At 39.8% G+C, this 26064-nt stretch overlaps 1 protein-coding gene across 1 annotated transcript in view; it reads left to right on the forward strand.

Moving 5' to 3' along the window:
* Window positions 1–938: 938 nt before the first annotated feature.
* Window positions 939–26064, forward strand: part of RET (ret proto-oncogene) — a gene marked incomplete at both ends in the record, with an annotated part of 78136 nt that continues 53010 nt past the window's right edge. Inside the window, one exon of the mRNA XM_079535439.1 lies at window positions 939–984. Coding sequence (XP_079391565.1) covers window positions 939–984 — 46 coding nt within the window. The remainder of the gene's footprint in view (window positions 985–26064) is intronic.

Here is a 26064-nt window from a genome sequence, read left to right on the forward strand (position 1 = left end):
CAGGACCCGTGTGCGCCCGTCCCGGGGCTGTGCGGCGTCCAGGCGCGGCGCACCGAGCGCTCCGCCCGCCGTTGGCGAGCAGCGGCTTTCCGGCCGCGTTTCTCAGCAAGCCGACCTGTTGTTGAACGGTGGTTTTGTTTGCCTTGCTTTGATATATATGTGTGTTTTTTTTTTTCTTCCCGCTTGCGGTTTAAAAAGCGGCGTTTGTCCGCTAAGCGGGATGCTTGCATTCCGGGTTACTTTGGTTGCCTGCCAGGTGGAGCTCATCTCGCTCAGCATCCTCCTAACAGCAAGCAAAAATTGCCTCCTCTCCCAAGGATTAATTATTCAAGGCGTTTAATGTGTTTGGAGGGAGGGGGGGGGGAGAGAAGGCGGCCACTCGTATCCATCCTGGTGCCGCAGCGCCTGTCCCCGCTTTGTCTCGCACCTGGTGTGTTTGCGCGGCTTGCGGGTCTTCTTCCTTCGCAGCCGCCTCCGGGGGGCGGCCGGGGAAAGCGGTCCGGCTCTCCGTCGCGTCGGCCCCGTCCCGCCCCGCACCTCGCCGCCGCCCGCGGGGATGCTCGGGGCGGGGTCCCCTCCGCGGGGGCTCCTCGGGCGGGGCGGGGCGGGGGCGGCCCGGCAGCCTCGCGGGAGCGGAGGAGGGGCCGGGGGCCGGGCGGTGCCGGGCCGGGCAGCGCGGGGGGCTCGGCGGCGGGCGTGGTGCGGCGCGGCGCGGCGCGGCTTCGCTTCTCACTTTGGCTTCTCCTTGCAGAGCCCCGGCGCGCCGCTGAGGGGACGGGGAGCTTCCTCCTGTCTCCGGGGTCGGGTCCGGGAGGAGCGAGGGAAGGAGCCGGCTCGCGGCATCCCGGTCCGCATCCCGGCTCGGCTCGTCCCGCCTCGGGTATGGGCCGGCCCGCTTGAGAGCACGCTGCTGCCCGGAGCGCCGGTGGCCCAGGAAGATGCGCTCGGTGCGGGGGGCGGCCGGCCTCCTGCTGCTGTGCGGCGGTGAGTACCGGGCGGGATGCCCGCCTTCGGGAGCGGTGCCACCGGCTGTTCGGGCCGGCTCCGGAAACCTTTCCCCGAATCTAAATGAGATGGGAATAAACCTACCGCTTTTTCTTTGCTTTTTAAGACCGATCTCTAAGTTAGAACAGATGTGAGTTTCCTTGTTCTTTAAATTTATGATGTGAAAGGGAAGAATATTCAAGTATGTTCCTGTGTAAGTTTTTCAGAGGTGATTCCTTCTCTGTTGCCCTTCTCCCAGAGCTTTATGCACCGTCAAATTGGGTTTGGATTGATAAGCGAGAATGACCAGAACATGGAAAGTTATTGGCTTGTAACTTAGATGATGCTACCCACAGATGTGAACTTTCTAAAGCAAACAGAAAATGCATTATATCTCTGTTTCCTCCATATGGTGATGTTTGCCGATGCGTTTCTGATGTTTACATACGTAAATCCAAGTTGTTTGCTACAGAGAATGCAGTGCAGCCCTGCACACCGCAAATGTGCTTCTGAAAAGGGAAAGTGTGAATGAGACCAGCAGTCAGGTGCAATGAGATTTTTGTACTTGGGATTTTCTGAAATGTATAATGATGTGCACCTTCTTGTTATTTCTAATTAATTATAGTAGTTCACAGCAGCTTAAACTGCTTTATGTGAGTCAAAGATTGATTGCAGTGCCTCTATTTGTTATCTTTTTTTTTTTCCTCCACTGTGATAAAATAGTTCAGGTTGCCCTTAGTCTTATTCCTCATTATTCCATTATTCTTGTGGTCTTCTGATCTTTGTAAATATTCACTGGGATTCAAACCTGGGCTGCCTGCAAATAAAATAGGTAGAAAATGCGATGTCTAAATACTCATTAAAAATAAATAAGTAAATAGAGTGGATTGTGTTCCCAGTCATTTCACTGTCAGGAAGAATCAGCCAGACTTGGATTGCTATTGGATCATCTATCATACTGCTTTACTTTTATATTTATGGCAAATCCATTTTCTTTAATGTTTGTGGCAGAATTAAGAGAAATCTAGTTTACCTCAGATCTTCAGTCTGAGGGGTTTGGTTTCTTTAATCAGTATAGCACACATGTGTTTGCTTGGAAAAGATTTCTAGTGATTTCACTGTAAGCTGGACAGATGAATTTATTTCCTGTTCCTAATGTGGTGCCCCGTAACACTGTATGTACTGAACCTAACAGATGCTTAGACCTCCCTTCTGAGTTGCTTTCTCTTGTCGTCTTTCTCTTTTCCTTTATTTCTTCAATGTGTCCCTTTAATTAGATTGCTGTTTGATGTTACACGTAGTAAACTATGGATGGGGAGGGGAGCTGTCTATTTGTCTTCTCTGTACCAGAGAACAGATAACTAATCTGTTCCTTCAGTGTCAGAACTAAGCAGATGGATATTGGTTCAGCCAGAAACCTGTTGTTGTTAAATATAACCATAAATTGTTAACTCTTGGATTTGTCCATACCTTGGAGGAGTATTAGAGGAGTTAATTTGAGTTGGATAGACTGCCAAGTTGATTTTCTTGAAATACCATTTGCTTGTGCTTGCACAATCACAAATACTTGTTTACTCTCTCAGCTTTGACTGGTAGAGTTTCATACCTGATTCTCCTTAATTTTTACCAAAAACACAGGAAAAAAAAAAAGTTACGTGTGTTTAGGATCACGATTCAGCATAATGGCATTCATAGTTAGTTCAAGGAGTCTAGCGTTACTGTCTGGGTGTCTGTTGCTGGTGAACGACTGTTTTAAGTTGAGATGAATGATATTTATTCTGATTTATGGAATAAACAGTCCATAGCTGGGTGAGTAAGGTGAGTTGCTATGTCTTGGGAATATTAGCAAAATGAGCAAGAAGAAAAAAAGAGTGCCATTTTAGAAACAAAGATTGTGTGTGATGCCAGTGGGACGAGGAATGCATCAGTGAAACTTCAGCGGACTCCGTCCTAGGGAAATCCAGAGAGTCTGCACTGATACCTGTAGATGTCATACTCTCTCTAGACATTGTGAAGAAGTCTCTCAACTGTATTAGACCTCATCATACGTGCATGGGTGTCCAACTGTCTGGCTTGCCTGAGCTGTGGAGGTTGGTGGCCCTGCCTGTGGCGGGGGTTTGGAGATTGATGATCCTTGAGGTCCCTTACAACCCTGGCCATTGTGTGATTCTGTGAGTTGTTTGGGGCTGCATATGAAATATGTGATGTAGTTAATTTGTGTAAGTAGCAAAGCTTTTATTTTTTAATATGTTTTATTCACACGTTAAAAACAAGAAAGAGGGCAATAAAACCATAAAAGTAGTGGGTTGGACACATACGTGAGGATTCCCACTCAATATATGGTGATGCTCTTGCACTCAGCCTCCCTTGGTACATCTTTGGTTTATCTAACCTGTCGCATTTTGGAAAACCTTTAACTGCAGTGGTCCTTAAGACTTATGCTCATAGATGGCACAAAGATTTCTCAAGTGTGGACAAGACTGTATTTTAACCGGTGAGCTGGATTAGTCAATCTGGTTAACATGCTGTTGGTTGAATGGTTGGGATCTGGTTCTTTGGCAGACCAAAAAGTGCACAGGACCATTTGTTTCGAGGCAGAAAGGATGCAGCCTTGCTGCTTCTGCACCAGAAGCCATGTGGGAGTCTCCTGCAGGCACTGATAATAAAGTGAGGCAGCCAAGAAATAGGGGAAATAAAATAATGTCTCTTCTCTTGTTAAGACTACTGTTGTTTCAGCGTTATCAATTAAAAGAAATGCAGATTTGCATTACAGAGTAACCAAATGGATTTTTCAGAAGTGGCCTGTGGGAAAGACATAGAATTGTCTCATCTGGAAAGTAATTTTTGTTATTAAAGGAAATATTTTCTGGGAGGTGCACTGTTTTCAGTAAATAGGGTTTGTAAGCATTACGCTATGCGTGTTTTTTTTAGTTTGAAGCAGAAACATATTTCTAAGTGGAAATAACAGAGATGCTACTTGAACAATAGTGCTCTTGAATACAGGGTATTGAAAAGTTTTATTGACTGTGGTATGGAACTACTGATGAATGTATTTGTTCTGGTATTCATTTAAGCACAGTGTGGAATCAGCTCTTACAGTGCAGCTCCATGCTGCTAGGGTTACTGTTAATGTTTTATTTTGACTGGTTACGATTTACTACAAGTCCTGGCTCAACTTATGTGTTCAGATCAAGGACAGGCTTTAGAAACCAACTGTGCAAATATTGACATTCTTCTCTCCCAACTCTAGATATTTTGTGTAATATTTGTATTTCATGATAGAAAAAGGATGCTTTCCCTAGGAAAAAAACACCATTGTGAACAGTTCTGCACCTCTCCTCAGACCAAAGCAGTGCTAATCAGACCATGTAGTGGAGCACAGGCCACTGAATTGAGGACCAGGCTAAAGACAGACGTACATTTGTTTGCATGGTTGTTATTTTGACTGTGTTCTAGTTGGATGATATGTGATATTAATTATGTTTTCTTTAGATTATATTCCTGTCCGTAGGGAAATATGGAAAGGAGTCAGTTTGGAGGGTTGTTAGAGTTAGGGAAGTGTGGTTAGGTTGCAGTTGGACTTGATGATCTTTAAGGTCTATTCTGAGCAATTCTATGATTCTGTGCTTGTATCTGATGAGAAAAGCAAGAGGAATTTTGTTAGATCTTAATTATTTTGTTTGGAGAGGGCATAGGAGTTAGAAGGAAATGTCAACCCTCGCTATTCTCTTTGAACAACGCTGAGAGGACAGTGCTTCTTTCCTGCCTTATTATTTTCGTCTGTCCTCAGATTTAGCCCTTGCACAGGCATACAGGTAAGAGTGGGCTGCTGGTGCCAGTGCTTCCCCTCATGGGCCACAGGTGCCCATACAGCAGTGACACTGCTGCTTTGCTTGCATGGAGCTGATGGCTGCTTCGTCCCAGCGCTCTGGCAAACCTGGGCTGCCTCTAGGCTGAATCTCTCCACTCAATGTATTGCTATGCCCAGGTCCTTTATCTTCCTGTTCTCACTGAAGTCCATTACCTGCTGCTTTTTCCATTTCATAAATTGTAGAATTGAATCACTCAGGTTCAAGAAGACCTTCAAGATCATCAAGTCCAACCACAACCAACTATACTACCTTAACATTTACCCATACTGCTAAATGACGTCCCTGAGCACCACATCCAAACAGTTTTTAAACACATCCAGGGATGGTGACTCAACCACCTCCGTGGGGAGCCTATTCCAGTGCTTAACAGCCCTTTCTGTAAAGAAGTGTTCCAACCTAAACCTCCCCTGGCTATTTGAGGCCGTTTCCCCTCATCCTATCACCTGTCATCAGTGAGAAGAGAAATAGTAATATTCTGGGTTGGTTGTTTGTTGTCGGGAATGTGTGTTAAAATCATGACAATAGGACTTTGTGATGCATTTATTTCCCTACCTCCCATTGCTATTTTTGCTGTGCCTCCTTCCCTCAAGCACCTGCCTTTGCCTTTCTTCTCACTATGTGTTGTAGGACAGCATTCAACATCAGCTTGATCAGTTCTGCCAGTCATTCTGTTTCAATCTTGGTCTTTTGCTTCATTTGTGGGTTTTGTTACTAACATAAAGACAGCATAAAGGAAATTGATATGAAGATTATAGCAGGCTAGAATTGTAATGCTAAAACCCATGTTCATTAAGCTTTGATTAACAGAGAAGATTTCTTGTAGTATTACCATAAGCAGTCAGCTTGTATGGCAGTGCTGCTTCAGCACCTGAATACTAGATGTACATTCAGTAGTATGCCAACATTCTGCTTTCCATCTGTGTTGTATTACAGTCTGCTAATTTTTTTTTTTTCTTCTTTTTCTGAAACAGCAGACTGGTCTGGTGAGAAAACATGTATTTTGTTCACTCTCTGTTTCCTCCTCCCTTCCCTGCTTTGGGCCCTGGCAGGAGGGAGAGGATTTATTTATTTGTTGTTGTACTTGCATTCCTGGCACTGCTGCTTTGGCTAGTTTGAAGGGGAGCACAAATTCTGGTGCTTTCAATACTTGAATGGAAGTAACTTATTTTGGGGAAACCAAATGGTTAGTAGCTCTCTGCCCTGTACCTCACCCGTCAACTTTACAGTTTGATGCACAAAGCATATTTAAAGAGTGTATAATGACAGATGAAATAAATCAATTCTAAGGAATTCATAGTTCCCACTCCTCCTGGGCTGCTGTCTCCTTCGCCATGTGAACTGGCAAAGAGCAATATGCCGTGGTTTGGGAAAAATCCATTTCATGAGAGCTCGGTGTTTTCCAGTGTGAGCTCTTCTGTGTGAAGGCTTGGAGTTTGTCCGCTGAGAAAAGCAGGTCTGCTCTGTTTGTGCATTGGCACCCTTAAGTCTTCTGGCAGAAATGAGTGTTGTTACCAACTGATGATTGACTGGAATTGTCTCACATTTTTGAAATGCAATAAACTGCCCAACGCTGCTTATTGGGTCCGTACGCTTGTATTTGTAATGCTGCAAAACTAACCTAGATAGTGATTCCCTGAAGCGAACACAGGTGTGTGTTGAGAGCAGGTTGCTTCAGCATTAGTATGTCCACAGTGCAGTCAACAGCTGCTCTTAGTTCCTGCTTCATGCTTTGTTTTGGCAGGAGAGCATTTCAATTCACCACAACATTCAAAAAGGCTTTAGACTTGTTTATTCTCCAGATGAACTTTGTTATTTAAAACTCTCTATTATATTTTGGAAAGTAAACAACTGAAGCAATGCGAGGATAAATAAAGCAATGAGCATAGGAGTAGGATAAATTTGAGGTTTGCATTTTAGCTTGCTTAGATCAGAGCTCAAGTTCAGTTAACAGCTGTAATACAGATTTGTTCTCTGTCTCACTCTCTTAGTTTTCTCGTTTACAGAAAGCTACCATCAATAAGAACCTTTTCTGCACATTGTATGTACAGTCGAGCATGTGTAACGTAACCTCATGACGTAATCGGGCTGGCACAAAGTGGAGGAAATACACTGGAATACTTGAAAGAAAACTTGAGTGATGGCACATACAGTAGGGAAGAACAGTACTGGAGTAGCTGTAGGAAACTTCAGTTAATAGAAGGTAAAATAGTAAGTGATCTGAGGTGTGAATAGCCAGAGGGACGTTGCTTCTTTTTGAGCTCAGATGTTGCAAAAGCACCATTTAAAGATATCTACAGCCATCTGCTTCAGATGTTTTGCCTTTTCCCCCACATATGGAGGGCTAAGAACTGATTCTTACAGAATACTTCAAAAAAATAGATGGATATTGTCAGATTTCTGGAATAAGCAATTATCAGACTACATTTTAGCCAAAAAGATGTTAATCAGCTGAACTGAAAATGATCATCGGTGCTTCAAAGCGTAAGGGAAAATGGTAGCGATCGCAATCAAAAAGGGGAATTAAAAGCTTTACTGGGATAACAGTGCCAAAACGGTAGTATGACTGAAATGCTTTAGGAATCTGGCTGACTAAATCAGGTGATTGTAAAAAGAAAATGGATATATTACTCCTTATGGTTGTCTAATGGGTTTTCAGTATATGCATTTAGAAAACTAATTAAACATTATATTTAACTGACATAGCAGAGTTGCTTGTGTTGCTGTAATGGGTGTTTTTTTAGTGTCCATTATGACTTTCTTCTTAGTGAGACAAATTTCGCTCTTAGATAATAGGATTAAGCCTAGTTTTTCTCCTAATTCAGAGACACTAAGTTTTCTTCTAAAGGCAATTTGATTATCTGTTCTCTTTACGTGCAAAATGGCAGAACTCATATAGCAGTCCAGAATTACAAATAGCTCTGGAGCCCCGTGAAGACTACTTTTCCCACTAAACAAGAGCAGGCATCCATTAGTCCTGTCAGTGCTATCCTAAAGCTGTTTTGGATATGTGACTTACATTTCAGTTTCTTAGAGACACAAAAAATTTTCTTTGTTTTTCTGAAGAGTATGCAGGTGCCACCCCTATATGAAAAGGTGGCTGACAAGAATGTTGTAGAGCACTTCTCTGACTCCCTTAAAAAAAAAAAACAAACACCTCTATACTGATTGGTTTTGGTATTTTTTAAAAACTTTGTTGCTGTTGTGAGGTGATCTTCCATACGCTATTATCTAAAAGTGAGAACTGAGAAGTATTTCTGTGCAAAGAGAAATGAAGATGTAAGAGTGATTGGGTCTACTAATTGGAGACCCTGCATGTAGCAGGGGGGTTGAAACTAAATGATCATTGGGGTCCTTTTCAACCCAGGCCATTCCATGATTCTAACAGTATGGGTGGTTTACAAAGTGTGAGTGAGAAAGGACTTGATTCTGTACATTATCATCTCTATCCTTGATTGTTGTTTTCTTCAAAAATCATCTCTGAGGTTGAAAGTAGCTCAGCTGTTTTCTGTACCGTTGCTGTGCGTTTGGGAGGAAGATGCTGCTTACCTGTTCCTGCTGCTTGGCACAGAAGTGGGTGGAGGAACATTCAGGTTAATACAGATAAAATGAAACATGAAGAAAATGTAGACTCATAGAAATTCAGCCTATAACATTCATGCTTAGCTTTAAATAGATGAATTTGTGTGAAATGAATGATGTATGTTTGAATGGGAATACCCAGTATAGAATGATTAATACATGACAACCGTCTGAAAGCAGGAGAAGGCTTGAAACGTGTATATGTTCTGGCACTGTTATCAAGCTTTCTTTTACAAAGAATAAAAACAGATGCTGTAATTTCTAAATTACATTGCCATTGCTTTGTGGTCTGCAAGGATGTAAGACAGAAGGATGCTCGTGAAATCTAAATGAAGGATGTTCGTGAAATCTAAATACCAGGAACGGGGGAAGGCGGACATACAAAAACTTCCATCAGGAAAGGGTTTAACTTGTGATTGATTTTACTTGGCAAAGTATTTGTTGTTCTTGTTCAGAGAACAACAAAACAACAACAAACAAATAGGGAGTTAGGGGAGCATGCACAGATTTGTGTAAAGGACACTGCCTGTTTTGATTCTGTCATGTGAAATTGAACTGTACTATCTGGGAAGATCTTACAGGACTTTGGAGGAAACATTCGATGCTCATTACTAATGAAAGCCACAAAGTGCTTCTTTGGTACCTTGTGCTATTAGGGATGTTGTTTTGTAAAGCCCTTTAACTTAGCCTTCTCTCATCTCTGAGGTGTTAGGACCAGTTTTAGCAAGGTACTTAGGCGTGTGCTTAGGCTTTCCCTAGATGAGCAAAGCATTTTAGAATGAGTTTGTATGCTCTGAACTGAATTGCTCAGATATGAACGTTAAAAACGTAGCAGTGTGTTTAGGTGCCAAACTTTTCTTTTTTACCTTCTCTCAGTGTGTGCCTCGATTGACAACTTTCATGATCCAAAACAGAGGTTTTATTCCTGTATTAGTAATATAGTATAATTAAATGTAACCTCTCTAACTTCCTTTATTGCATAGCATACAAAGAATCCTGCTAGTTTGGACGCACTGTCTTTGGAAAGAAATACAAAAACAAATAGAGGTTGAGATTTCTTTTGCTGCTTTTGAGCAATTCAGGGTAAAGGCTTTCTCCAGTTGAGTCTGTGGATGTTGAAATATAAAGGACTGAGGGCGATGATTTCTGTACAATGATTCATCCCAATTAAGAAAAAAAAGCATTATGAGTGTTTGAATTTTGGCTTTAAACATAGATTTTTAAAGTGATGAGGGGGAACAATACAGCTCTAATATAAGTTTTATAGCACGTTTCAATTTAGCAATGCTGACACACTCTGAATGAGAAAGCAATATAAACAGTTTTATTGCTTTGCTAAACTTTTGCCTTAGTGAACAGCAGAGGAATTGTCCTAAATTGCTTTGCTCAGGACTTTTTTGGATAGTAGAAGTGTTTATACTATTACGTTTTCCAGATTCTTTTGTACTGAAGAAATCACCTTTAAAAAAAAAATAATCATTTAAAGCTTGGTTTCTGCCACTTCAACAAGTAGGATGATCTTAAGGGGATGCAGTAGACCACTGGTAAAAACTCATAAAACAACAACAAAACTTAGACATCTTTTCTTCTTCTTCTAGTATTGAAGAATTTGCTCCGGCCTGTTATTGTTGTTGTTTTTTTAGAGCCCCTTCCCTGCCCCACTGCCATGGGCTCCATTTTGATAGGAATTTTGACAGTTTTTCACCAAATTTGTTAAATCTTGACTGCTTGGATCATGCAGCTAGGTGGGAATTTTGTTTCACTCTACTGAAAAATTCCATCCATTCCATTTGCACAGGGTATCTTTGTATCGTGACATAGATATTCAAACTACCTGACAGTTAGAAAGCAGATTATAAGCTATACAAGTCTGTACCTTAGCTTTTAATAATGTATTTGTCCATTATGCAGCTTGTAAGAGACAATAATGAAATGTATGTAAGTATTTATATTGGTAATTCCAGACTCGGGGTAGCCTGAATATAGTAATCACATTCATCAACATACTGAAGAGACTGGTAACAGGGACTTTTCCTTATATTATAACATGTTCCATTGCTAAAAATTGCAATGAGATGTATTTTTTTTCTTCCCCTACTAATCCTTGGTGATGTTAATGGCAATGGAAGAATTACCATAGGTAGGTTGCACTAAAATCCCATCTAGAACAGTGACATAATTACCTGGTGATAACTGGCAGTATCCAGTTTTGAATGTTGGCAACATTGTGGCTTTTATGCTGCTTTGAATGCAAAAAAATAAGTAAAACAAAAACTAAAAGAAAACAAGAAATTCAGGAAATAAGAATTTTGCTAAAAGATAGAAATGACTGGCAATATTTATTCCCAAAGGCTGCGTTCACTGTCTAATCTCTGTCACTGGGAGCATCTTAAGAACAAGTGAGACAGCAATCCATTGAGGTCAGTTGTGTATATTTGACTTAGCTTGGGTGGGTTAGATGACCTCTGGAGGAAAGTTCTGACTTGTTATGGCTTTATGCTTAGGATGTAAGAAATAGGACTGTTATAGTCTTCTTATGTATGAAGTTAGTTAATGCCTGTTGTTTGATCAATCAGGACTCTTTAAGAGATTGTGATAACTTGAGTCTGTTTATGGTGCAACTGGAGAGTCAGTATCAAAATATTTAATATTGTTAATCACCAACAGCTGAATAGACAGGAGCTAGATGACTTTGATGTTGAGCTGAACTTCTAGAGTTTCTGGTTTCCAGGATCTTCAAGAATATCCCTGGGGATATAATTGATATGTAGTGGTCTTTGTCTTTTTAAAAATCAGATTATAACACCACATTCAGCATTCTCCAGTCCTGGACAGCCAGTGGAGGATTGCACACTGGCACTGAGCATTTCCAGTTAGGGTCTTGAAAAAATTCTGCATACACATGGTCTAACCTTGTCACCCAGAAAAACAGAGACAGTGCTTTTTTCTTCTGCAAGAGAAATGCTTTGCAAGGGTAAAACCTGTTGCAATAGGCATGGGATTTGAGGATCTGTTTTCTTACTAGTTAAACAGGAATTTATGGTTTGGTAAGCAGTTTTTTTGAGTAAATGAGAATGTAAGGATTGCACAACTATTGAAAATCAGTGCTTAGATTTTAACTCTACCACCAGTACTTTCCTTCCTAATTCCTAATTTGCAATTTCTGGGACTGTTTATTTGTCTTTGACTTCTGAGAATTCTTCTGCAATTTTCCTTTTTATCAGTACAGGTAAAATCCTCGCCAGATTTTAATCTTTGAATAACTGCACACTGTATTTCTTTTGCTGTTGGTTAAGTTTCATGGTTAGTATCTTTCACTGTAGCAGTACAGTCATTGCAATTCCACAGAATTCTCAAATTAAGTTGTTTAAATGTGTGTAATTTAAAATGGAGTTTGGGGCGTGAGCTACTTAGCTGCTGTTGGTTGGCAGTGCTGGTCTTGTGGAAGGCACTGATACGGTGTTTAACATAATAAAACCATGGGGAAAAATGGTACAATCCTATAATCCTATAATCCCATTCTGAGGAGATTTTCATTTACCCTCTCTGTGCCAGCACGGCAAAACATTATGTTGTATCCTATTCTGAACACAAGATAGAGGCAGGAAGTCACTATGAAGAAGAAATAGTCTATTATTCGTCCTTTCCAAGGACTGAATTCAATCCTAGTTTGTCTTCATTTAAAGCAGAAAATTTAGCTTGTCAACTTTTCTTGCATTTGGACAGAATCCCACAAATGTGTGGAACTGCTATTGAAAGTGAAATCGCACTGGACAATGTGATTATCCTTCTAAACATTCTGATAAAAAGACACAGCATCTTGGACTTTGAGATGTGTGATTTTTGTCTGGGAAAGATGTTGGTTGGAGTTTTTGTTCTTTCATTTTTTTTCCCCTCACATCCAGCTTTTAAATGCTTTGTGAGCACCTCTTGCAATAGAATGAAAGCCTTTAGCTTTAACTCTTTTTCAGTAACTCAGAAGATAGGAAGGAGCATTATTATCACAGGATTGACTGGAAGTCACAGAACAGCTTGTCTTTTCCTTCTCAGGACAGACATATCCCTTTGGCAACTTTAATTATGATTTTCCCTAGCTATCGGTAGGTAATGGATACAGATACATCCATTTATCATTGAACAGATAGTCTAAGCCACTAACAACTCTGAAGTTTTTTGTTCCTGTAACTATTGTTTGTCAGAAGTTTATATGTAGTTTAGATTTACCAACATCTAGGGATTAGATTTACCAATGTCCAGGAAAAATGCAGTGATGATTTAGAAGGGAAAAAAAGTTATCAGTGGCAGAATAAATTGAAAAAACTACTAAAAAAAAAAAAGTAGAATTATTTCAGGTTTTACAACTACGTTTCTGCATAGAAGTTTTGCATCTAAGGAAATTCCAACAAAGTTAATGTTAAAATGTTTGCTACTTTTCTGTTGTTGATATTAGATCTACTTAACTGGGGAAACAGATTTCTGTTGAAGTGAAATGAGGAAACTGCCAATGCACAAAGTACTGTAAAAAGCTGAATGGGCAAAATTTTCATACAGTAGTTCACCAGTGGATTTAATGAGGTCATAGTCTTTTCTAGCATCAGTTAACAAAGACAGACTTCTCTAGACATCAGCTGGCCTGCAAATGTTAAAATACTTGAGACAAGAGTGAAATTGCTACTATCGATAATAAAGATTTGTTTTTGTTTTCAAGACGTGGTGTTTACTTCTGGAGAATAGTGTACACTGAGACTAAAATCACTTCTTCTGTTACAGTAACTTTTCTGACATCAGTAAATCAAAACTGAATTTGGTGACGTCAAGAGTTTGCGAAATACTTCTGAATAAAAGCTGTGAAAGTGTGGATTTTCCTATTTATCTCAATGAGAATTTTGTTTTAGTTAGGACCTTGTTAACTTTCTCATTGCTGATTATTTCAGTGGAGCTTCTTTGGTAAAGAATTCATCCATTTTGTTTCTATGGCAAAAAAATGGACAGTGATGGCCATCACAATTGCTACCAGACTTAGGCAAATATTTAAAAGGTTCTTCAAGCCCTAGACAAATTATCACCAGCAATCCAAATAGTGGAGTAAGATGCAGAAATTTTGTAATGACTCTTTATTCCAAATGTATTTTGTTGCTTATTTAATAACAAGGTGTTATATGATAGTATATGAAATGGAAGTTTTCAGCCTGAGGTGAGTCTACTAGAAATTCACCTTATGGAATGTTTTCAAGATTCTCCCTCACTGAATTAGCATGCCTATTATTTTGAAGATTCTACAGGAGAATCAGATACGTTTCAAGTACTTTGCATTTTCAAATTCTAAAATTAAGGGTCAACTTGTTGTCAACTACACAACCAAATATGTTTAAGTTCTATTTGGTTTTACTGCCTGTGGAGTGGTTCTTTCTCTTGATATTGGTGTTTCTGTGTTGTGCCCCTGACAGCTGAATGTCCAGGGAAAATGTGTTATGTTTTGGTCACTCGCTCTTGATACATGTTCTTCACATAGCAGATGATCTGTCAAGCACAGCAAAACTCCTTGAAGTCATTTTAAAAAACTATTTCAGTGGTGTTTGCAATTAAATATGAATGATAAACATGCATGTTGTTCTGAAAGAAACGGTGAGAATTATGGGAGGTGTAGTCATACAAAATGCTGGGATCCTCTGTTGTAGGTGATGAGATTCTGTAATAAAATTTTGGCTGACCAGTTTTACATACTATAGATTGTTGGACTATTAAGTGTATATGAATAACAAACCATTCAGGAAGAAAAAAGTCAAAGCAGGTTTAAATAGGTTTAAGATGATGCTCAAATTTAGAATCAAGCACTCTTCAGAATACTAAAGGTTTGTCTGGTCTGTCTGCCTGCAGCTGTCAGGTTACTTGGTTTGTTTAGATTAGAAATCTGTAAAGTAAGGATTAGTCTGATTAATCTGTAAGGTAAGGATTTCCTCTTTGTACATTTAGGCTGGCCAGATCTGGTCCAGGACAGTTCTGGGCACTGATGTCATACTGTAAGTATCATATTTTAGCAACTGCTGATTAATGCCTATTTCTGTCAGCAAAGCTGGATACATTTGAGAAAGTGGTGAGAAAAGAAACTACCGTTTCTTGTCATGCTGTCACATCTCCCAAACAGTTGTGGTATTAAGCTCTGCTTTCCTCGCACTCAATACGTAGAATGAATGAGGCTGTTTTAGACTTCTGTTTTTATAGTTAACTGAGCTTTGAAATAGTCCCCTAAATCATCCTTGCCAGTAGCATTAACTACCCTTTTGCTGGTAGTCAGAGATTATTCTACAGTAAGTTAAAGGGTAACTCATCTTCTTTTGTGATGACAGGAAACATGGAAGGATGTAAAAGATAATGGCTAATTCAAAGCAGATCACTCCACTCTGCTTCTGGAAATCCATCAGCTCCATTCAAACACAGATTTGAAATTTTGCAACAAACTTTGAAAGCTCTTTCCTTTTCGCTGCCTCAGTAAATTGTTATCTGGGCAAGGATGATGCAGATGCCCTTGAATTATGATGCCTTTCATTACAAAGGGGTGAATTGCACATTAGCCTGGCATTCAGAATCCTGAAGGATTCAGCCACTGTGCGTTTTTGTGCTCCAAGGAAGGCAAAAGGGGGATGCAAAATAGGCAAGAGATGTGATATTAAGGGAAGTTTTTTTTATCCTTCCTTCTCCTTTTGCACAGGCAAGCACCTGAAAATGCATGATTGAAAAATGTACTCATGCAAAGATGAGTCATCTCGGCTGTGAGGCTGGGCTGGGTAGCGAGGTGACTGGAACAGGTGGAGCAGCACAGCAGCAGGTGAATTGATCCTTAGGTAAACACCTGTGTTTGCTTTTTGTTTTATTTTCTTTTCAAAGACAGCTGAAGCAAAAGAAAAAGGAAAATGTCACGTACTAGTAAGCCATAGAAGATATTTCAGAGGGGAAATTTTACTGAGAAAGAAGCTGCATCTAGCTCTCTTCATATGACAGTTCCATCTATACTTCCTTGTTCATCACTCGTGGTTGGTTCTGATGCACAAAAGCTACTTGTTTTGCCTGACAGCTAGATTGTTGCTGTTGTCATTATTTGCTTCAGAAAAAAACAGCTGGCTGACAGGTTGGGCTCGGGAAGGTGCAGTAAATGGGATTGCATCAGGATGGTGGCCAGCCACTGCAGGGTTCCCCAAGGCTCCATTTAGGGCCGGTTCTCTTAAAAAATGATCTTGTTAAAAAAAAAAATAATCTGAATAGAAGACCCAAATGCATACTAAGTGAGTTTGCAGATGATTAGGAGGAGCAGTTGACTCTGTGGAGGGCAGAGAGGCCTTGCAGAGAGATCTTTACAAATCAGGGAGCTGGGCAGTCATCAGCATTGGAAGTTTTATAAGAAAAGGTGCCAGACTCTGCACCTAGAATGAGGCAACCCTTATACAGACTGGAGGATTAGAAACTGGAGAACAGCCCTGCAGAAACGGACTTGGGGGTTCTGACTGACTGCAAGTGAAGTGATTTAGTAGCATGCCTTGGCAGCCCAAAGCTGGCTGTGCTCTGGAATGCCCCCAGGCCCAGCACTGCTGTGAGGCGAGGGAAGGAACAGTGCTGCTCTGTTGTGCACTGAGAAGCCTCACCTCGAGCATTGGGTGTGAGTTTGGGCACCATCAGTATAAGAAGGATATAAGGTTGTCAGGGAGCATCCAAGTGAGGGATACTAAGATGGTGATCTGGAGGGCAAGGTATATGATGAGCGGCTGAGTCCCTGCGTGTGCACAAAACAAGAAGAACCTTACAAAACAAAACACAGTGTTGTCAAAGACAACGTTGGAGGAGAGCTACCTGTTCTGAGAAGCTCTGTTTGAAAGTAGGTGCAGAGTCCAGATTCTTCGTTTACAGCCACTCTTAAATCTTTGAGTACAGAAGTAATTTACTTAGGCAGCATTTAGACATGACAGTCACGAACGCCGTAAAAAATTATGAAGTAGATTGCTTTTGCTAGGCAATGATTATAATTACCCACAACTCTTGATATGTATCATGTAGCATGAATCATTTTTAATTTCCTGGGAACAATGCAACTTAAGATACCTTTCTTCAGCAGGCTGTTTGATTTATTAGAAAACTACTGCATCCATGTATCAAAAACTCTGTTAATCATTGTTTTGCATCATTTTTTACTGTGAAAAAGTGGGAAACGTGATAACTTGTGGGTGTTGGAATACCCACATGCATTTTAACATGCTATACAATCTCTCCACCAGCTCTGTCAAAAAAAAAAAAAAAGCAAATATTCAACGCCATCCCTCCACAGTCATTGTAAAACAGAATATGATTTGCCTTATTAAAGTGGTCTTTCTCCTATGCTACCACATGCAAAAGAGATTTAGCAAAGATGCAGTTAAAGAAAAAAATACCTGAAGATATAAGAAGATTTACAATCAAAATAATTATATGAAAATAATGATCACAGTACGGCTATACTGTTAACAAATGCCTTGCAGAAAACAGTATGATATGCCAATAAGTCTGGTTTTATTTTTTTTAAATGTTTCTTGCAAGCTAATCCATAGAGTGCTTGATAAAATTAATCTTATGATGGACGTACAGTACAAGCAAGTTTTACTAAATTAATTTGTTTTACTTTCAAATTCAAAATTGTGCTTGAGAGTCAAGCAGTTCTCTTCCCTAGAAGAGAACTAGTATTAGTTCTCTAGTATTAAATGATTATGGGAAACAAAAAAAAAAAAAAAAAACCAAACAGCAAAACATTTTTTTCTTTAAAAAAATGTGGTAGGAAGTAAGATAGCCATACACCAAAAATGTTCAAGTTGTGTCCGAACGTTATGACAAACTGCTGCCTTCCAAGGGTTGGACCAATCTTTATGACTCACCCTCTTTAATAAATAAGTAAATAGAAATTAAATTCCCAAATATGTACATTTTCAGAATTTCATCCATTTTAGGATAAATAAAGGAAGGATACTTTATATGAAGTAAGCTATTGTCTGAAAAGTTTATAGCTTTTTAATAAAACAAACAGTAGGAATATTTTTGTGGCAAAGATGTACAGTTCCTCTTTTTCCAGATAATATGCTTACGTCCTTCTGACTTGTATGGTTCAGGCATTTTTTAGTGACAGCTTTTACGGTTTATGTCTTGCTGACTGATATTTATTTCTTATCCAAGGTAGTAAGATCTCAGATTCTTCAGTTAATCACTTGTACAAGTAAACCTAGTTCACTGGATTTTAATACAGCAATTTTCAGACCAGGATCTTTGACATATTCGAATTACCAAGAAAACCGTGTGGACAACACATCCTTGTGCATGCAGATATGTATGAGTCAGAGAAGATTAAAGGAGGCTGTAGCTGTAATGTCTAGGCTAGTGTTTGTGACTTCTAAAACACTGCTAATATGGTTCTGTTTTTTCAAACAGGGGTGTTCAAAGGGAGCTTAAGATCTATTACGAATTTTCCCCTCGTGTTAGAAGTGAAATCACTTTGGGTAGGATCAAGCTTTGTAGATTTCAGCTGCAAAATTCTCATTAAATTCAGTCTCACCTTTTGTGTTGGTTTTTGAGACCTTGTCAGATCTTCATTTGGCACATAGAGCACAGTAAGTTCACTGAGGAAATACAGAGTTTCAGAAACCCTGATTTCTTTTATAGTTATGTGGTAGGCAAGCTGGCAGGACAGGTGCCTGTGCCCAAAGACACGGTAGTTCATATTCGCCATGATCATGATTAGATGGAATTTCTTAATGAAGAAAATATTAAATGTGGTTTAGGGAAAACACTGATGTGTCAGAAATGTGTGCTTTTTCTGGAAATCAAGTGCTTTCTCCTTGGCATACAGAGATAAATACAGTCATTGGGTGTTTGAGGGTAGATGAGGAGACTCCTTCACGCAGCGGAAAATAACAGGAAGTTAAAAGAATAGACTATTGGCAAAGTAATGCATTAGGAGATTTTTGCACCGGGATTCCTGATGTGTAAATCAATAACATATGTGACCTCTCAGGATCCTGGCTGTTGAGATGGCATCATACTGGCTAGTCAAGAAGTGCTTACGGTGGAGCAAATACTAGATGAGGAGTTAGGAATCATGCTTTCATCTCAGTTGTTGGCCAAATCTCTTCCATTTCACTCTTAGTTTCTTCCTCTGTTGCATGGAGATAGAGATCCAATATTGTAAAAGCTCTTTGTGGTCTGTGAATGGAAAAGTACTGAACATAATGATGACTCTTAGTTCCAGTAAACAAATATCGCCGTTTTCTTGTTGGCTGTTTTCAAGCATTGTTGTAAATGTTTAACCATTTCAGTTTAAAGCTCGGTGAAAAATCATGTCTTTGTTCCTTTTTAATGATGCTTCTTATCACTTTTATTATATGAGACTGTGAAACATTGTGGGAATGGTGGAAGAAGATAAATGTTGTCAATTTGCACTTTCATGGTTTTAAGTAGTGTTACTCTTGGGTATTACTTCCATTTGGAAGAATCAGGCTATACTTGTGTCTATTGTAACATAGTGTTTGTTTAAAGGCAGAATTCCAAATACATTTGTTGGCTTTTCTCCTGAAACATGACTGTAACGGGGACATGGGTACCTTAGAGAACTAAATATCCTGTGGTCTGGTTTGCTACTGATGTGCATACATAATTTCCACTGACAGTAATGGGAGTAACATGTGTACAGAGAGCAAAACAGGCCCTTAAAAAATGTTGATCGAGTAATAAGAGCTAACCTTAGAGCAGTGTGGAGGTAGAGAGTGGGTGAGCCTCTTTTTTATTTTCCTTTTTTTATTATTTACTTTAACTTATCTTCGCTGATGTTGGCTTAACATTTTATGTATGGATTCATTCCAGATTTATTATGATGTGAGAGGTATGACAAAATCCATGTGGAATAGGTAAGCAGAAGATGACTCTTAATTATTGTAAAGAGAACAAGAGGCAACTAAAGAGTCTGGAAGCAGTTTTCTCTTTCCTGCTCCCATAATAATAAGAAAAAAAGAGTTTGTTTTTTAATTCAGTGTTTGTATGATACACTGCCTGCGATTTGATGATGCTAAGTATCTTTTGCACAGTAGCAAATAGCACTGGGTCTGTATTGCCAAGGCTGTGTGCACAGCTGCACTCAGAGCAGTGCCTGCAGGGGTGCACAGGGCCCATGTGCAGCTGCAGACTGGCATGCAGTACAGCACACTGACTGTGAGAAAAGATCTTGGTATCTCCGGCCTTGGCAGGGCATGAAGATGGGGTTTCGTGCCTCGCACCAGACCGTGGAGCTGCTCTGCCTACAATAGGTCGCAAAAGGAGACTTGAACTCATGCTCAGTGAAACAAACAGGCAGTTCTGTATCCCAGTAGCATCCAACGTCCAAAATGTACAGTGGTCTAAGCCACTATGTTCCTTGAGAACTTTATTGTGCTTTGCACACCATATGTTATTGTGAACACTGAAAACAAGAAACATAATTGCTTCGGTTGCTGTCAGGATTTTCAATGTTTTCTTTGAGTTTCAAATGAGAAGGGAGAAACAAATTCCTGGATAGTTAGACGTGGCAATCTGTAGTCTATTCCCTAATTAAATTCTCTGCAACCATTGTGTTTTCACTGTTGATCAGTGGACATTTGTCCTCAGAAGAAACTAATCCCACAGAGTAAGAAAGGATAAAAATGTTGAGAAATGTCAGTGTTGCACAAAAGGCGTACCAAATCAAATTGTCCTATTTCAAAATAGTTGAGTATCATGGCATCTTAATAAAGGGTGTGCTAGAATATGTTCTCCTAATAAACCTCAGTAAAACCTCTAAAAATAACTGCACAGATATATTCTAAGTTGATTAGCAGTAATTGAACTGACTTAATGTAGTTGGATGATGTCATGTATAATATTCCTCTAAAGTAATTTCTGTAGACAAGCCATTTGAAGTCCTCTTGCAGCCAGCATAAACATCTTCGTGTTGCTAAACTGAGTACCCAGACTAAAGCACTCAGTGGGAGAGCTCTGACATCTGCCCGGTTTATCTTGTTTCTGTGAACTGCTGTGGCTTGCCTGTTAGAAGCAGCTTTGCGGTGACAAATATCCCATCCGTGTTTTAGTGGAAACGTGGACACTGTATCATTGCATAATGCTTTCGACCTGCTAGTTGTTGAATAATATGGGAATATGAAGTGTTAAAGATGGAAAGGACCTTTGAAAGCATCTGATTTCAGAGTTTCCCTGCAGCACGCATTTCCAGCATTCTCTCCAACTTGGTTCACCCTGTCCAAAGCAATGAGGATGTTCCATGGTCTAATTTGTTTCACTAGAAGAAAGCTTGGAAAAATGATTTTTGTATGTTTCAGTCTTGCTTTTGCACTTGCTCATACATTTTCTTGCATCTCTGCCCTCATGTTTTTACAACCTTTTAAAGCTTTTAGTTGGTTAAGGTAGGTGCCATCTTTCAACATTTCCATTGCTTATTTGGAAATTTGCAGGGTTGTGCATGTTTTTGTTTTGTTTTCGGAGGCTTGAGACCTCCACAACTGATTATACTATTCAGAACGTGGCATTTTCAAGTACTCTGTATCCTTGCTTTGAGAACTTTCTTTTTACTGACTTAGATTGTTTTAGTTTAGAGGCACCTCTGAGCTTCTCTTCTTCAACTTTGTGGTTGTTGGCAGTTACTCACAAGGAGTGCTGGGTTATTGATCTTTCTTGAGCAGTTTTTGACTGGCCACCATCTAGGGCTGAATATTCATTTTGCTGATACAATGGACAAATTTGACTGTCAAGAGCAATACTGAAGGTCAGGAGCAATGCCTTGTGAGCAAATTTCATGGTTTTGCTGCTATATGTGTAAAACCATAGGATTTATTATTATTTTTTTTTTAATCCAGAACGGTTGGTTAGTGATTCAGTGAAACACTGACGTGCATATCCTGTCAGAAATTTGCAGTAACCTCCTGGAATTGTCAAAGTGCCAAAGGCACTGTTAGTTACAGTGCTGCCCTTAATCAAGAGGCCTGGCAAGGCCAGGGCTGTAGCTTCTGTTCCTGCATTATTAAATATCAACAGCTAATAGCATGCTTAGTTAGTAGTAGTTGATTCTTTAAATGATAGCTTATGGGGGGAGAACACATCCTGTACATGAGGGAAAGACTCATTAACTTCCCCTTCAATAATGACATTTTAGGAGCAGGCTCCAGCAAGCTCACATTTTGCCCCTTTGCCTTTTAGCCTTTGAGGAGATTTCCTCTTTCACTCATATGATGTTTTGCCAACTGTCCTGTGCTGCCTGCCCAGAGCACTTAGCTCAATTTTCCCAGAGGGCCTGGGACATGTTATTCTGGCTTCTGCTGGAGCAAGGACCTCGTTGGCTGAACAGACCCTCTTTTTAAAACCTCTGTTCTCTGTGCACTTAAGTGACCTGTCAGTTGTGACCTTCTGCACAGTCAGATGCGTGTCTTATAGGTTTGAAGAGCTGCTGGTTGAACGCCATCGCTTTCCTAGGCGTGGAATGCCAGTGGGAGAAGATTGACAGGTTTTGGAGTCGTTCTGTCTCAAAGACACGTCTTAGTCATCCAAATCAAGATTGAACCTATAGCTTTTTCCGAGAGACTCACAATGCCATTTCTATGTGCAACAGTGTGCTCTATTCATCAAGGAAATGACCGCAGAAATGTGTACCCAGCTGTCTCCATATCAGTACCATCTATGCTCAGCAGCTGCTGATGTTTGTGGTGATCATTTCCTATCTGACCCTTTTTATTTTGGTGGAAATGTACCAAAAAAACTTGGAACTCTCAGGAACACCTGAGAGCCCAACTTGAAACTACTTCATTAATAATGCTGTTGCACTGCCTTAATCCATGGAATTTAAGCCAGCAGCTGATGGTACCCCACGCAGCAGAGAGCTGTGCAGTTTGCCCTCTTGTCCTTGTCCGTGGCACCCGCTGTTGCAGCCTGGTCTCCCATCAGTTAACCCAGAGGAGCCATGGATCCCACAGCACCCTGCAGAGCCCAGACAGTGCCTGCGCTGTGTAGGAGCCTTCCTCTCAGGGGGTGCTCACATTAGCATCTACCCTGACCATTAGCAGTTATCATACAAGCAGAGTTCTGCTCCAGTGTCTTGATTGTTATTTCCCTTTTTATCTGTTTTTATAAGGAGATGTTGGGTTCTTTTGTTTGTTCTGGTTTTTTTTTGCAAAAAAAGATCTTTTTGTACAATTTTACAAGAGTCTCAGTAAGAGAAGAGATGATATTACTGTCATGGTTTTAATCTATTATTTATTAGACATCAGTTAAATGAGGTGCTTGTGACAAAACAGGGTGTGTGGTTTTGGTTAAGTTCCCTAGGCCCTCTGGTACACAGAGCATTAGGACTGTCAATGCAAAGCACTTTTAGGGAGGAACTTTGTATTTGGATCATAACCACCTTACTGCCTCCAGCTCCTCTTTGCAAAGGAAATTATGCTCTTAAAGGCACGGTTTGTTGATGGATTATGTCTGTACTGCAGACACATCTGTGTTAGAGATTTTACCTGCTGAACATATTTTTTCTAAGAAAACCCATTTAGATATGCTCTTTGGCCTTTCTGTGTCCCAGTTTTCCAGTTATACACTGGGGATAAGATTCTTGAAAATTAAAGGTGGAAGTGGAACCAAATACAGTAGAACACGGTGAGACTTTTTAGTGCTACAAGCAAAGAGATTCTGTAATGAGGAGATTCTGCTTTATGGTTTTTTTTTGTTTTGTTTTTGTTTGTTTGTTTGTTTTTTTACAAACTCGGGAGAGTAATCCATGTGGAAACCATGCTGTGTAATCTGTACTCATTATTAAATTAAAGCCTTTTGCAAGGTAGAAACCTACTTCATTTTTGAACAGATCATAGCTGTTGTAGAACTGTACATTCAAACTGTTCTATGGTCGTCTGATTGGACAAGTAAATATTTATTGTCCCCGTGTTCAAAATGCTTTTTCTTCTTCTGATGTTAAGAATTGAGCATAAATTCTGTGAAAGGCACTGACAAAAATATGCTGGGGATTTTACAACTCTGTTTATGGTACCTAACAAATACAACTGCATAAACAAACACAACTACTTATTTTTGTAATGTTCATCTGCTGTTAAACCGTAAGAGAAATCAGCCAATTGGCATGAAAATGATTTGATCACATAACGGTGCTGGGGTTTGAGCAGGAGAAAATGCGGACTGGGAGATTTGGGTGAGGACTGTGAGAGGGTATGTTGGCCGTTAAAAATGGCAGTACCCTGCTGGACTTGTGCCAGACCCAGAGGGGAAACATATTTTTCAGAAGTCTTACAGCCATCTTTAAATAAATGTTCCTTATTTAAGAGAAGAAGTGGCGTGCTGGATATTTAGAGGGAATTCTTGGATGAGGATGTTTAAGCTCAGATTTGCCTCTTTTTTTTTTCCAATTAGTTGGCAGTGTTTGTCACAATAGGGAAACTGAAATGATCTAGCCAGCAGCACTGAGAGATCCAGGAGGGCACTACAAGTGGGTGTTTTTCCAAGCCTTTGTTAGAGGTCCCAATTCAGGCTGTGCTTCCCAAGCTATTGAAGTCGCCTCTTAGATCAATGGCTTGGAACAGTGATCAGTGCCTTGGACTTCTCGTTTGCATGGCTTCCTGACAGGAGGCAGGCTTTGATAAAATCAGGGCTCGGTTCTTAGGCTCCCAGCTTACATCTATATCAGCAATGTGCTAGCAGGATATATTCATTTCCTAAGGTGCTTAGTTTGATACTAGAAGGTCTCCAGTGCACCTCCTGTATCATCATTGAGTGGCACAGAGGTCGTGGTGCTTGCCCTCTCAATGTGTTGTTGCGGTATCAGTGAAGGCTGATTTAATGGCATTTTCCTCATAAGAAATGTTCAGGAAAGTGATTTCCAATATTTTCCTAGTACCTTGTCCAGGAAAGCAAAATTGGAACGAGCTCTGTTAAAGTTATTGGAAAAATCATGGCTGCTCTCCTCCTGGAAAGAATAATGGCAAATTTCATTGGGACATCTGTTTGGTTATTTGAAAAAAACTTGGCGTGAAGTTGACTTGATTTTTTTTTTCTTTTCTTTTCTTTTCTTTTCTTTTCTTTTCTTTTCTTTTCTTTTCTTTTCTTTTCTTTTCTTTTCTTTTCTTTTCTTTTCTTTTCTTTTCTTTTCTTTTCTTTTCTTTTCTTTTCTTTTCTTTTCTTTTCTTTTCTTTTTTTTTTTTTCCAAGTGGTTATTTAAAATATTACTTGATTGAAAATAAATATTTTGGATTTTAATTAAAAGTATATCCAGTGCTTTTCTGAGTGCACGTGTTTATACATATGGAGGGTAATAAAATGTTATTGTTGTCTTACTTAGCTGCTCCTTGGTGACACAGGTTTTATTCCGTTCATGGGAGAATAAATAGAGAAAATGTAATAATAAATCAAACTTTATTGTGGTTAATGCCTTAAGCATTGGAAATCATCTGGAATCTGTGATCAAATTACCAACTCACTATTATCATTATTTTAAGTACCCATTTGGTGTTTCCATGTAAATAATGATGAGCGATATGGAACCAGTGTGTTACTGAGCATGTTTGTTAGCAATTTTTCCTTTTAGAAGAAGGAGGGAGGAGGAATTGAGTGCCCGGAGGTAAAGCTGACTTGGATTATGTTGATACTGCTGTTTCCATTTGGAATATTCCAAGGAGTAAAGTACAGACCCAAATTAAATGGTGTGTAAATTCAGTCCTTTTTATTTTAGACATATATATATGTCTGATGCAAAACAGGGGTTAAGGTTTTGTCATGTCTCTCTCTTGAATTGCGGTAATGTCATGAAATTGCTCTGCAGCTGATCTGGGCAGGAAACCAAACCTCTCAGTCTGATTTCTGACCCAGATCTGTTACTCTCAAGGCAAATTTGTGTTTATGGAACTCCGCATCACCTCTCTGCTTACTCAAAAGAAACCCCCCCAAAGCAGCTTGACAAGTGTATTACCAACACTTTGCTAACCTGCCTGTGTCTCTCACCTTTACCAGTTTTATTCAGCAAATCACGCTTAATGTAAAAATGCATTAAAACATTTGAAGTAGTATAAATTTCCTGTGGTGTGACCGGCCAGAACATTTTTTTAGATTCTTAGAACCTGTTTTTGAAAACTACTTCACAAAAATGACTGGAGAATTTTCAACCTCACGACAGCTTGGAAGAAGTGGTCTCCACATTTTTGCAGAGTAAATGTAATCAGATTGACATCTCCTAGAAACTCCTGCAATGCAGATAAAGCACTGGAAGTTATGAATGCAGTCAAACTGCTAAAATATTCTCCGAATTCTTCCTTAGGTACCTGCTGAGCGCTCCTGCTTTTAGGTCAGAAGACAGGTGGTAGCCCTGTAGCCTGACTTCTGAACTGTCTGTGGCTCCAGATTCTGTGGATCAATTTGTTTCTCAAAGTCTGTTGTTGTGGTAATGATGATTTTAGAACAACTAGTTCAGATTGTTACAACTTCTCATGATGGAGAATCTGCATTATATGTAGGATAAGGCTTTCAATTTTTATCTTTGTGCTAAAACTTTTCACCCTGTTTCTCTAGTAGTGTGCACCCAGTTGTTTACTGGCCTCCAGTGTTGTTCTGTCTT

Source organism: Tetrao urogallus (assembly GCF_951394365.1).
Source record: "Tetrao urogallus genome assembly, chromosome: 5".
In the NCBI taxonomy this organism is placed as follows: Eukaryota; Metazoa; Chordata; class Aves; order Galliformes; family Phasianidae; genus Tetrao; species Tetrao urogallus.